This window comes from Bombyx mori, chromosome 15 (genome assembly GCF_030269925.1).
Source record: "Bombyx mori chromosome 15, ASM3026992v2".
NCBI lineage: Eukaryota > Metazoa > Arthropoda > Insecta > Lepidoptera > Bombycidae > Bombyx > Bombyx mori.
This window is the reverse complement of record NC_085121.1, coordinates 15,586,389-15,598,580: the sequence shown is the minus strand read 5'-3', so window position 1 is coordinate 15,598,580 and position 12,192 is coordinate 15,586,389. Positions and strand designations below refer to the sequence as shown.

At 37.6% G+C, this 12,192-nt stretch overlaps 1 protein-coding gene across 3 annotated transcripts in view; it reads left to right on the top strand.

The window, feature by feature from the left end:
- Positions 1-11,781, top strand: part of LOC101738329 (E3 ubiquitin-protein ligase RNF13) — a 44,081-nt gene extending 32,300 nt beyond the window's left edge. For all 3 annotated transcript variants that reach the window (XM_038015951.2, XM_004923000.5, XM_021353386.3), the window contains exons 5-12: positions 2,411-2,513; positions 3,811-3,919; positions 4,640-4,814; positions 5,995-6,155; positions 6,672-6,776; positions 7,204-7,256; positions 8,308-8,384; positions 8,983-11,781. In XM_038015951.2, coding sequence (XP_037871879.1) covers positions 2,411-2,513; positions 3,811-3,919; positions 4,640-4,814; positions 5,995-6,155; positions 6,672-6,776; positions 7,204-7,256; positions 8,308-8,384; positions 8,983-9,041 — 842 coding nt within the window. In that variant the 3' untranslated portion in view covers positions 9,042-11,781. The remainder of the gene's footprint in view (positions 1-2,410; positions 2,514-3,810; positions 3,920-4,639; positions 4,815-5,994; positions 6,156-6,671; positions 6,777-7,203; positions 7,257-8,307; positions 8,385-8,982) is intronic.
- The last annotated feature ends 411 nt before the right edge of the window (positions 11,782-12,192 follow it).

The window sequence follows — 12,192 nt, the reverse complement described above, 5'->3', positions numbered from 1 at the left end:
ACGGCTCTTGCTATGGTTCGTGTTAGCAACATCGTCAGGTTTGATCCCCGAGACAAAAAAAATTGAGGAACAGTTTTCTATGCGAATTTCCCCTTTTGCGGGATGTCTCAGTTTTTCGTGTTAATTTTCGCGCCCTTGTCTTAAGTATCCGGCTTAAACACTAGACAACACTATCAGACAAGTTGCTGACAAAATATTATTACCAAATCTGTGTTTGTTCGCCAATCGATTGATTGCCTTAACTTTTATATAGAGTTAGCCGAACTAAATATGACTGTAACATATATTATTATATTATAGTATTTCCAGCGGTGAAAAGCTATTTAGTTTTACCCCATTCAAATAGCTGAAGAAGTTTTTTGTCGTTATATTTTTTCCAAAATTTAAACTCCAAATGGCTCTCCTGTAAAGTTTCAAAAATATCACTTAACCGAAATAGCCTTTTACCCGTCGATATTATAAACGGTCTTAATGTCTCCTTTTTTTTGATTGTAGTAAACAAGAGATAATTTTAAATTATTTCTGACGTGTAGCAACCCTAAAATATATATTATGTATCGATACAGCACATTATAACAATCAGAAAATTCAGTGTTAAACTATTCTCAGCACGATGAAGCGTGTTGGACCACAGATTTAATATTTAACTGGAAGTGCATAAATGAATACTGACATTAATTTATTTACATTTAAGATTTATTTTGTGTTTTCTTAAATAGAAAGTTGAGTGTTAGCAACATCGTTGTGAATTGTGTTTTCGTTACAGTACTGATCTAAAAATGATGATTCACTATTTTTGTGTGGGTGTCTTCGGTTAACATTTTTTTACAAAATAAACACTTGTATAGTGCTGTTAATGATTAGTGCATGCTTCTTCGATATCGGCATATAATAATATGTCGCCTACAGTTTTAACTTAAAAGAGTTATGACAGTTGATTGAATGAAAAGGACCAATTTTATTTATCGGTTAAAATAGTTCATTTTTTACCGTGCTTATGTACATATAATTATGGTTTCGATTTTTAGTATCGAATATTTCGTAATTGCTTCTAATGTATTCTGGAAAAGTACGCGACCGTTTGTATGATAAAATATATCGTAAAATATTAAATTTTAGATGAAATAGACGACGACATAGAGGTCGAAAATCTTAAAATAATAAAAAAACCAAACACCAATTGTTTTCTGTTATGTTTGATACATGCATATGGATAATATATAGTATCGAATATTAATGTATGCCTGACATCAATATGGGTACAGCTGAGGTACATTTATAAATAGTGCTCTTCAATAATTTTATTATATTCTTATTTGTATGAGTTTAGGGATTATTTTGTGTTAAATCTCCATATTGTCGACAGCAGATACAAATATGTGACCCCGGTATGTGGAAGGGATTGCCTGAAGCTACCCTGTTTTTTATTTTTAAATATAGATGCGCGGTGTTAGTCCTAATAGCCACAGAGTTCCTAGCCGGATTTTTTCAATAGGTCGCGATTTCGATCCGGCTATAGATTTAGCGAAGCACTGCTCTTGCCAAGCTTGCTGCTAGCAAAGTTTCTGAGGTCTGCCCGTGATCTCACCTACCAGCGAATAGGTAGGGAAAAAGCATGAAAGAAAACCAACAAAGCCAAGGTGAAACCCACTCTCGGGCTAATAATAACTAGTCGTCGTCCAACGATCGAAATTCTACCATACCACTGATACCTCAAGACTTCATTAATTTTCTCGCTTCTCGCAGCGAATAGATAAGAGAAGTTCTAATGGGTACACACCACCACCTTGCGTATTTTTACACGCAGAGAAGTCACGCGTTGCCATGTGGGGAAGGTGGGAGGGAGAGAGAGTGAGAAAGGGAGAGAAAATGCATTACAATGTCCACATCTCAACTCAAAATAAACATGAATTTATCGTTTTGTAACAAAAAGGCGACTTTACCTGGCCTTTCTAAAAAAAAATTTTTCTTTTCTATCCTGCAACTTAGCAATCTGTTTCTTGAAAAACAATCATCTAATTTGTTGTCAGATTTTCATCAGGAAAACATCTGCTGAGTTGTGTCCCAAGTAGTACCATTCTCATCTTATATATCACCTTTCTGAAATGAAAATGAGTCGTCTATTATCAAAGGTGGCAATCTGTGCATTTGAACAAAAAAATGCTATTGATATGTCAATACAGATTGATTTGAATATTATCGTCTTCTTTAAAGAATACGGTTCAAAACCTGCAATAAATAAAGGTTAATACTTAACCTGTTATTTATCTAAGATGTCGTTCAGAAGAGTTTCGTGACTGCCAATGGAATACAAAGTCAATAATTCGTTTTTCTGATTTACCAATAATTGTCCAAAAGTCACATTGCCGGCTTTGATAATAGTCGACTCATATATACTGTGCGTTAACAGAGAAAATGTCGGCTAAGAATCCGGAGGGCATCGTGATACCTTCAGTGTTCGTCAGTGACGTGGCCGGCGACATACTGGCAGCGGAATACCAATATAATGCCGGGTAAGCGTTTGTTCTGATGAATTTTAATCAAAAATGATTCTTTAATCAAAGACCACAAAGTATAAAGTGCTTTAAAGCTTTTATTGGTTGGTAGGGCGTTTTGTGTGCCCGCAAGGGTAGGTACCACCGACCGCCCTGCCTATTCCTGCCGCTAAGTAATGAGTTTTGTGTGTACCACCCATTTTTTTTAATAATTTTTTCTTCATGATCATTTTCGTGATTTTCATCATTTTTCAGTTCTGTTTAGCGCCTCTACTATGGTCCTGGCAATGACCATGACCGACATTGATCACGTCTGCCTTTCAAGGCAATAAAAAAAGTTGTAAATAATAGTCTTAAATCTATAATTGCTTAATCCTGCTAATATTATAAATGTGAAAGTTTGTAATTCTCATTACTCACTCGCCACCGCTGCGTGTACACGTACATCCTTATAAGCTATAAAAATAAGGGTTTGGACAATTAACGACCTAATGGGACTGTGTAGGATACCTTGATGTCTCCAGCGGCATTGCTCTCAGCAATGAGGCACATGTTACACACCGGCTCCAAGTTTAGCGACACTATCTTCAGACTTTCTAGATCAGCGATTCTCAAAGTTTATCAATGAAGTTATATCCTCCCCACAACGAAATTATATAACCCTGAAAATGTAACTAATTATTCAGATAAACAAATAAACCGAAGGGGCGTTTAAATTACCTACACATAAACGTGTTGAATTCATTTTGCTTTTCCCCGACTGCACTATCTTTAATAACATTCGAGCCGTATTTAAATATATAAAAGTATGTGTCCATACATGTATTTGTTTTCTGATGATTATTAATGCAGTCCGATTTTTTTGTTTTTTAAATAAAAAAACCAATCATATAATAATTTAGTTGGTTTTACATTTTTCATTAGCATATTGATAGTATATATCTGAAGAACTTGAGGCTATAAAGCGTGCTAAAGAATTAATATATTAAAGAATAAAAACACAAGACTAGCTAGATTTCATGCATACAATATTTATTGACATAAAGAATGTATGGGTTAATTCAATTATAAAAAAAAAAACATTAATATCCCCATTGCGCACCATGATAAATGTTTTATTCTTCTTCATGCTCACTTACATACCAGAAGTAATTTCTTCTTTAGTACGCTTAGGTAGAAAGAGCTTTTTAACTATAAGCAGAGGCTCGGCTTTGTCCGCGATATTGCCCGTGTCCGTTGGCGACGATGTTGCAACGAAATAGTTATCCGACTATCAAGTTAAATGTAACGAAGCTAGCTATATTAACATTTTCAGTTTCTTTATAATGGTGAACGGCGACCTACCGTTCAACATCAACACGCACCTGCTGTTGCCCTTCGCAATAGTGGTCGTGCTCTGTCTACTCGTCATATTTATATTTATGGTGAGATACGTTTTTTTTTGCTACCCTTAAGACAAGGGTTATAAGATCACATATCATTCGTATTCATATCACGCCCTGAGTTCTGGTATTTTAAGCCAAACTATCATTTGATTTTTTGTTGAGAACGAAACCCTGATCTAAGTCTGTCAAACGCGTTCCGTTCTTCCGTCAGATCGTTTAAAGGAATCCAGATTTTAAAAATAAAACGACGTAAATTCAACTGTCTCTGGCTGCAACAACTAAATCCGCTTAATTCTCTCTCGATCTTACTTTTAAAATAAAATCGTTTGATTTGCAATGGATTTACCGTCAATTTCATGTAGATTCTATGTAGAACACGTGATTATGTTCCCGGTAACCGTACTCGTCGAACTCGGCAAAGAGTTCGACGTGCAACCTAACCCATGCATCAGCTCGCTGAGTTTCTCGCCGGATCTTCTCAGCGTATCGCGATTCCGATCCGGTAGTAGATTCATTCGCGAAGCAGCTGCCCTTGAGTTGTTAGGTCTCCTTCGGAGGCGCTTGGGCAGCTGTTAGCAAATTCCACCCCTCCTGGCTGAGCCTTTGCTCGCCCATCTGTCCTGGTGAAACTGGAAAGGCTTCCGGGCCACCAGTAGTACTTCAATCATAAAAAAATGTGATTATGGTCAGGATTACTCGTGGCTAGAAGCTCATTAACACTGTCAATTTAAAAATAAAATATAAAATACTGTTTTACAGATAGTGAAATGTATAAAAGACAGACGCAGAGCCAGAAGGCACCGCTTACCGCATCGTGCGCTTTCGAAGATACCGACGTGCAAGTTCAGCAAGGGCGACCCGTACGACACGTGCGCCATCTGCCTTGACGACTACCAGGAGGGGGACCGCCTGCGCGTGCTGCCCTGCGCCCACGGTACCAGATCACCACGCGTGCTCTAGCGCGGGACTAGAGGGATTAGCCCTGAACACGTCATTGCGGATCCTCCCGATCCATTAACGGTGCTTTTAGGTACCTCAAGCACCGGTCACCGACCTCGTCGAACCCGTTGCTTGCGAGGAAGGGCTCGACGAGTAGATTAACCAACAGACACAGCCTACTGAGTTTCTCGCCGGATCTTCTCAGTGGGTTGCGTTTCCGATCCGGTGGTAGATTCTGCGAAGTACTGCTCTTGCTAGGACCAGTGCTAGCAACCCTCCGGTTTGAGCCCTGTGAGCTCACCTACACGTCAAGGAGAAGCTAAAATAGCCTCTCAAGGCTATCAGCATAAGTGGAAAAAAAAGAGATTTAACTTTTTTGAACTGAAAATTACTTTTATTTTGTGGTTGGGAATATTAAATGGTTTAATTTAGTCATCGAAGTTTTGTAACTCATTAAAGATGTTAAAAAGTTAATTACGTAAAGTTAGGTACCTACCTAAAAACTAAATAGTGCCAGCCCTATCGAAAAACTATTGTCCCCATACGTAACCTGATTCACCCCAAACCCAAAGTGAATGAGGTCAAGCTAGTTTTTTCAGTTTTTGTGTATATTTTGTAATGAACTATTTATAATAACGCATCGTATATAATAATTGAAGCCCCCGGAACCATTTTAATCTCAATTTTATTAGTATTACCCTAAGAAAAACCATTGAAAATTTGTGTTGGGATTTGGAAAGGGTCCCGATTTGCCCCATTTTACGTTATAAAAGTATCCATTTCGTGTACACTAGTGGATGTATGCACATATTGCAGCGACTTTAACGGGAACGCGAGGAGTGAAGTTGTGCTATTTGTTTTATTTTGTCTATTTAGTCTTTCTTCAGGTTTAAATGTGTAATAACGGTGGTTTATTAACTGTTTAATATCTGTGTGAAAGTGCACAAATGTGGAAAAATGAAACAAAGCCGTTGGTCGTAACATCTCGGGATCCTCCAAAAAGTCCACTGAAAAAATCTCAGTAAATGACCACCATTTTACTGAGATTATATTTCATCCCATATCATCTCATTTCATTTCACTCCATATTATTATTTTTCATAAAAATAAGACTTGACTTAAAGGTCTTAGTTACCAGGTCATAAAATCCCTTTAAAAAAAATATCGTGTTGCAGCTTACCACAGCGCGTGCATCGACCCGTGGCTGACGCAGAACAAGCGCGTGTGTCCGGTGTGCAAGCGCCGCGTGGTGTCCGCCGGCGAGCCCCGCCCCCGCCGCTCCTCCTCCTCCTCCGACTCCGACACCGAGCCGCTCCTGCCGCAGCCGCGGGACCAGGTGCGCCCGCAACCACTCGTGGCCTAAAGGATAAGACGTCCGGTGCATTCGTATGTAGCGATGGACCGGGGTTCGAATCCCGCAGCCGGGTACCAATTTTTCTAATTAAATACGTACTCAACAAATGTTCACGATTGACTTCCACGGTGAAGCGATAACATTGTGTAATAAAAATCAAACCCGCAAAATTATAATTTGCGTAATCACTGGTAGGACGTCTTGTGAGTCCGCGCGGGTAGGTACCACCGCCGTGAAGCAGTAATGCTTTTCGGTTTGAAGGGTGGGGCAGTAGTTGTAACTATACTGAGACCTTTAGAACTTATATCTCAAGGTAGGTGACGGCATTTACGTTGTAAATGTCTATGGGCCTAAGCGATAAAAGATAAATAAAAAATCACCAACCGGTGGACCGTACGCTCATCTGCCTACAAGAACAACAATAAAAAATTGGATTAACTAGAATTTATTCACGACACAAATAAGTCCTAATATTTTTTGTTTATATAATCGTTTCAGGGAGGAGGAACATTTGAAGAGCAACGCGAGAATCCTTTCGTGCGAGCGGCGAGATTCATGTCGAGGTTGCGGGCTCGAAATAACCAGAATAGTGCTGATGCAGAGGTAAATCACATTTCGTTTGGCTGTATAGCCTTCGTTTCCTTGGCATTTTATTGATATACTTGCGACCCGCCCTCGCTTCGCTTCGGAAACATTAAAACACACATGAAACCAAAAAAATAAAATAAAAAATAAATAAATAAAAGTAGCCTAAGTTCGTCAGGGACAATGTCGGCTTCTAATGGAAAAAGAATTTTTCAAATCGGTCCAGTAGTTTCGGAGTCTATTCGAAACAAACAAACAAACAAATCTTTCCTCTTTATAATATTAGTATAGATTACATAACACAGAACAAATGCAGGGAATTCAACAATCCGCATACCAACATACCTCGCGTTCCCGTCGAGAAAGCAAAATGATTAACAAATATATTTTGATCAATGCTATTACGAGTTTTCATTGAAACGAAATACGAAATTTTATTCCACAGGTCCCTCCTGAACTAGAAGATAGTCAAGAAACGTCTGATCAGGACGAATTGAAGTAAGTTCGATTTTTCTCTTTGCCACCCACTAAATACGATGCAAAATAGTTTTGTATGGAATAGTATATGTGTAAAGAAAAACCTTTTTTATGTAATTTTTCTATAAAATCTTTTTTTTTTAAGTATTTCTTTTACGTACTGTACCCTCTGTCATTGAGAAAAAAGACGAGTTCAGTTTTATTTTATTCAAGAATACTGTGAAAAATAAAGGCTTTACATGTTTTTTTCTACGCAATTAAGCCTTTTATTATTGCTTAACCACTTTTAGAATATTCCATTATAAAGTGTTATCTGTGTCTGTTTCTTTACATATATAGTTGTATGGACTTTTTGGCGGGAACGCGAGGAGTAAAACTGTGTGATTTGTTTTATTTTGTCTATTGAGTGTTTCTTCAGGTTTAAATGTAATAACGATGGTTTATTAACTGTGAAAGTGCACAAATGTGGGAAAATAAAACAAAGCCGCTGGACGTAACTTCTCGGGATCCTCCAAAAAGTTCACTGAAAAAATCTCAGTAAATGACCACCATTTTACTGAGATTATATTTCATCCTATCTCATCTCATTTCATTTCACTCATCTTTCATAAAAATAAGAATATAAATTGAAATAAGCTATGACTTAAAGGTCTTAGTTACCAGGTCATAATCCCTTAAAAATATATATAGTTGTATTATACAATACAGTGTTATTAAGATAATAATTAATTTAGTATCGGTAGGACACCCTCATACCCTCTCTCCCCGTGGTGAAATGTCAGACCGATAACAATAAACATTGTAGGAGAATGATACCCCGCCCCGCTTAGCTGCTTACTATGCAGTTGTAGTAATGAGCAATAGACGTTAGTCAGTCAGTGGTTAACGTGCAGCGATCCACCGCGGTCGTTGACGCGAATAAACATGTAATCATACTCAGTGTTTTATTGACCGCCCCGATGAGGTTTCCGGAGAACAACACGCAACGGACAATCAACATAACTCACACACTCCGTCCACCTTCTCCATAAAAGCCTCACAACATAAATAAATAAATGTTGTTTCTGTGCAGCGGCAGTACCGAGGCGCAGCCCCTGCTGGAGGAGCGCGCCCCCCACTCCATCAACGGCTCCTCGCGCGGGGAGATCGGTACGTACCGCGCGCCGCCGCTGGCTTGAGGCGTGACATTTGAGGTCGCTCATTGTGTCACGTCCGAACCGGACCAGAATAACGACTATAGTATTCGATTCGGAGTCATAGGTAGCTTAAACTTGCCTTTTTTATTGTCGTTATATTACTTCCGAAGCTTCGAATACTCCACAGTCATAATGGCCACGGACGACTAAGGACACATGGATATTAAAGAACACAAAATTCATATAGAAAACGCGGAAATAAACGATAAAATGTAGTTTAAATAATACATCCCTAATAGATAAATAGTGGTACCTAGTTGTGCAGATGAGTCCGCGCGGGAGGGTAACAGCACTCTGCCTATTTCTGCCGTGAAGCAGCAATGCGTTTCGGTTTGAAGGGTGGGGCAGCTGTTGGAACTATACTTAAGACCTTAGAACTTATCTCAAGGTGGTTGGTGCATTTACGTCGTAGATGTCTATGGGCTCAGTAACCACTTAACACCAGGTGGGCTGTGAGCTCGTCCACCCATCTAAGCAATAAAAAAATAATACAGAAATTGTTTGATAGTTGAAATGTGTTAAGTGTTGTTCGTCTGTCTGTGTGTCCGCAGGGGTGGCGGCGCTGCCGGCTCCCGCCTACCACTCGCTGCCGCGGTACATCGACTTATGAGCCAGTACCCCTGCGCCGCACGACCCCCGCCCCCCGCACCGCCCCCGCCCAGCCGCGCCCCAACCATCACCAAAACGTCACAAGGAGTTTACGTTGCTTTTAGTTCACGAACTACATGTAAAGTTATCCGCCATTTTGAATACAGATGATACGCAAAGCGAATCTGTTTTTTTTTTTGTAAAATCTTTTTTGTAGTTTCTCGTGAAAAGGTCAGATTATTATTATATTTAATGGTAAAATGTTACAGAAACAAATGTTGTTAATACAGTTTTTTGTGTACTAAAACTTTGAAAGTATAAGTTTAATGGAAAAAAATGGTTATTAAAATGCTAATGGTGAACGGATTTAAGGTATTTTTAAATAATATCTGGTTGTTACGATTGAAATCAACTAAAACCCCGGACGAGCTGAGGATGGGTGCGGAACATTATTTATGTAAAAAATTTCGAATAAAAAGCCGAGAATAATGTTTTAAATTATTCACTATTGAAAGCCACGGACTTTTGTTATTTTCAATTAATTTGGTCTAATTTTCATTTATTAATTAAATCTTTTTTTGAAACACTAATATGATATCGAGAGGCGAAAAGCCATTTGGTATCAGCGATATTTTTACAAATTTACAAGAAGCCATTTAAAGTTTAAAACTTTTTTTAAAAAAATTCTTAACAAAAAAAAAAACTTCATCTATTTGAATGATGTAAACTCAATTGAAGTTCAATTAAAAATATCGATTTTTTTTATACTAATACCAAGTAAAAATGAACTTTGATTACTAAGAGATATGTCGCTTAGACTAAATAACCTTTCACCTCTCGATATAAACTTAGCTCAGTGGACTTACTGGGCAGCGAGGAGTGTGTTTAGTAACAATTCTAAAAGCTCAAAAAGTCAAATAACAATCCACTCCGCTTTGTATGCAAATTTACAATATCCCCTTAACATCAACACTTAGACGCACTGTGTTTAGTTAAAATAACATAATTTTTTAAAAAATATACTCGGAAGACATAAAGTCATATGTGTGGTAGATTTCACTTGGCCCTTAGTTTTGGTTTCGAGATTAATATTTATTATTTTAAGATTTTATAAATCAATAAATGATCTTAAAATGCGATAACACTACTTATATTGTTTTTTTTTTTGTCAGAATTACAGTTTCTTTCTTTTTTTTAGTTTATGGCTAAAAGTTTTTTTTTTTTGTCATTCAGAACCAAATCTAAAGATTTGTCAGAGAACTGTTTCACTAAATATATAAACCAGGGAAACTTATGAAAACAATCTTCGAGTGATTTAAGTCACAATTGTGTTGTTGGTTATTTTTAGGATAACAACAGTACAGATGTAGCCATGATGATAACATTAAATACGGCGATTAAACTTTATATAAATATATGCAAGCTTGAAGTTTAAAAAGATACCCCACTATTTATCTCGTCTAATACAACGTAAAATACATACAATCATAATCCTGACACGATATTCTAAAGTCTGCAAAAGGAAATAAACGAACAAACAGATGGATAGCTTTATGCAGAAAAGTCTTAAGAAGTTAATTGTTTGCGTAATCGAACCGATGCGGTGACCGAAGTCCTCTCTCTCTCTGCTCTCTGGTCACGTGGATGCTTTCTTAAGCTCCCGATAACTGGTAGCTCGCTAGGCACGGGTTGGCATTGCTAATGGCGTTGACAACGACTCCGTTTGAACCGCTAGCTCGCTGCCAGCGTTGTCAGCTAATGAAAAAGCTAACTAGAAGGTCAGTTTTATATTTGTGAATAGAATAAAATTTTCGGCATCCTTGTCGGATGGACTTCATTGAAATATTTGGAACGATCTTCACCGCTCGGCAAGGTCGAACAACAATATGTATTATATAATAATAACTTATAATTTAGTACGTAAGTGTATAAATTTTATTATTAATAAGGGTTTAATTTCACGGTTTTAATTCGTTCACATATAGAAAGCGCACGTTATATTTTTGTATCATACTGCCTATTTGTAGTTAATTGTTTTAGTTCGTTTTATCATATTGACTGTACGCGTGACATATTATTATGTTGGCAGATTATTAGAAACGTTATGGCCGCCCCAACTAGAGACTTAACCCTGAGTAATTATGTCGATTTCTCTCTTCGATTTTCGTACTAAGACGTCGGAATATCTAGTAGACTTTGGGAAAGACAAATCCGAAGATACTGTGAATAAATCTATTTCTAAGAGACTTGAAGGCTTCCACGCGTACCTTCGTACGCGGGCAAAAGCTAGTAATAAATAATGGTAGGAACCCATTAACCAACATTATTAAAAATGTAGATACGCAAATAAGTTTAAAACAATTGGTAGTAGTATAAGTATATGATTATGTAAATTAGTATCACATTACTGCCTGATGGTTTTTCTTTTCAATATATTTCCAGTATACATTAACAACGAAAAAAAGGCAAAGTTAGGCAATCCAGGCGCTTAGTAACAGAAATCGACGTAATTACTTGAGTGCGCCGCGCAGGTCACCGGTGACCTACGCGGCAGTCAAAGGGTTAAGATGGCCACTGTTAGTACTGAGATTTGTAAACTAAATGTATGTTATAATTCCGAGGCCCCGCCAACCGCCGTTCCCTGTCGACTCCAATGAACCACGGCATCCAGTAAGCAAGACTGCGAGAACGCCATCTTCGAATGCAATTAATAAATAATAATTAATGTTTTGTACGAAGAGAATTAAAGTTATAATGTTTGATGTTTTTCCTTTTCAATTATTTTATATTACACAATTTAAGTGGCAACAGAACTTGATACAAGTGCGTAGTCATAACTCGTCACACTGAATTCCATGGCTTCTGACGTCACTTGTCAGTATTGTAAAGTACCAGTTTCCCTTAACATTATTATGAAATTTTTTTTTTAAACGCCCCGTTAACTGTTCCCGTGATAAGTTCGTAAAGAACTTGTGTTACAGGTACCAGATAACGGATATAAATGTAAGATTTTTATTATACACATACATATATTTTAATATAAATCCATAACCCTGGAAAAGACATTTATATTTATCATACAAATATCGAAGGTTTAAGGTTAACCAAGGAAGAGCAACACGCGGCCCGCCAAACATTACTAAAATTGAATTTATCTTATCTACTTTCTCCCA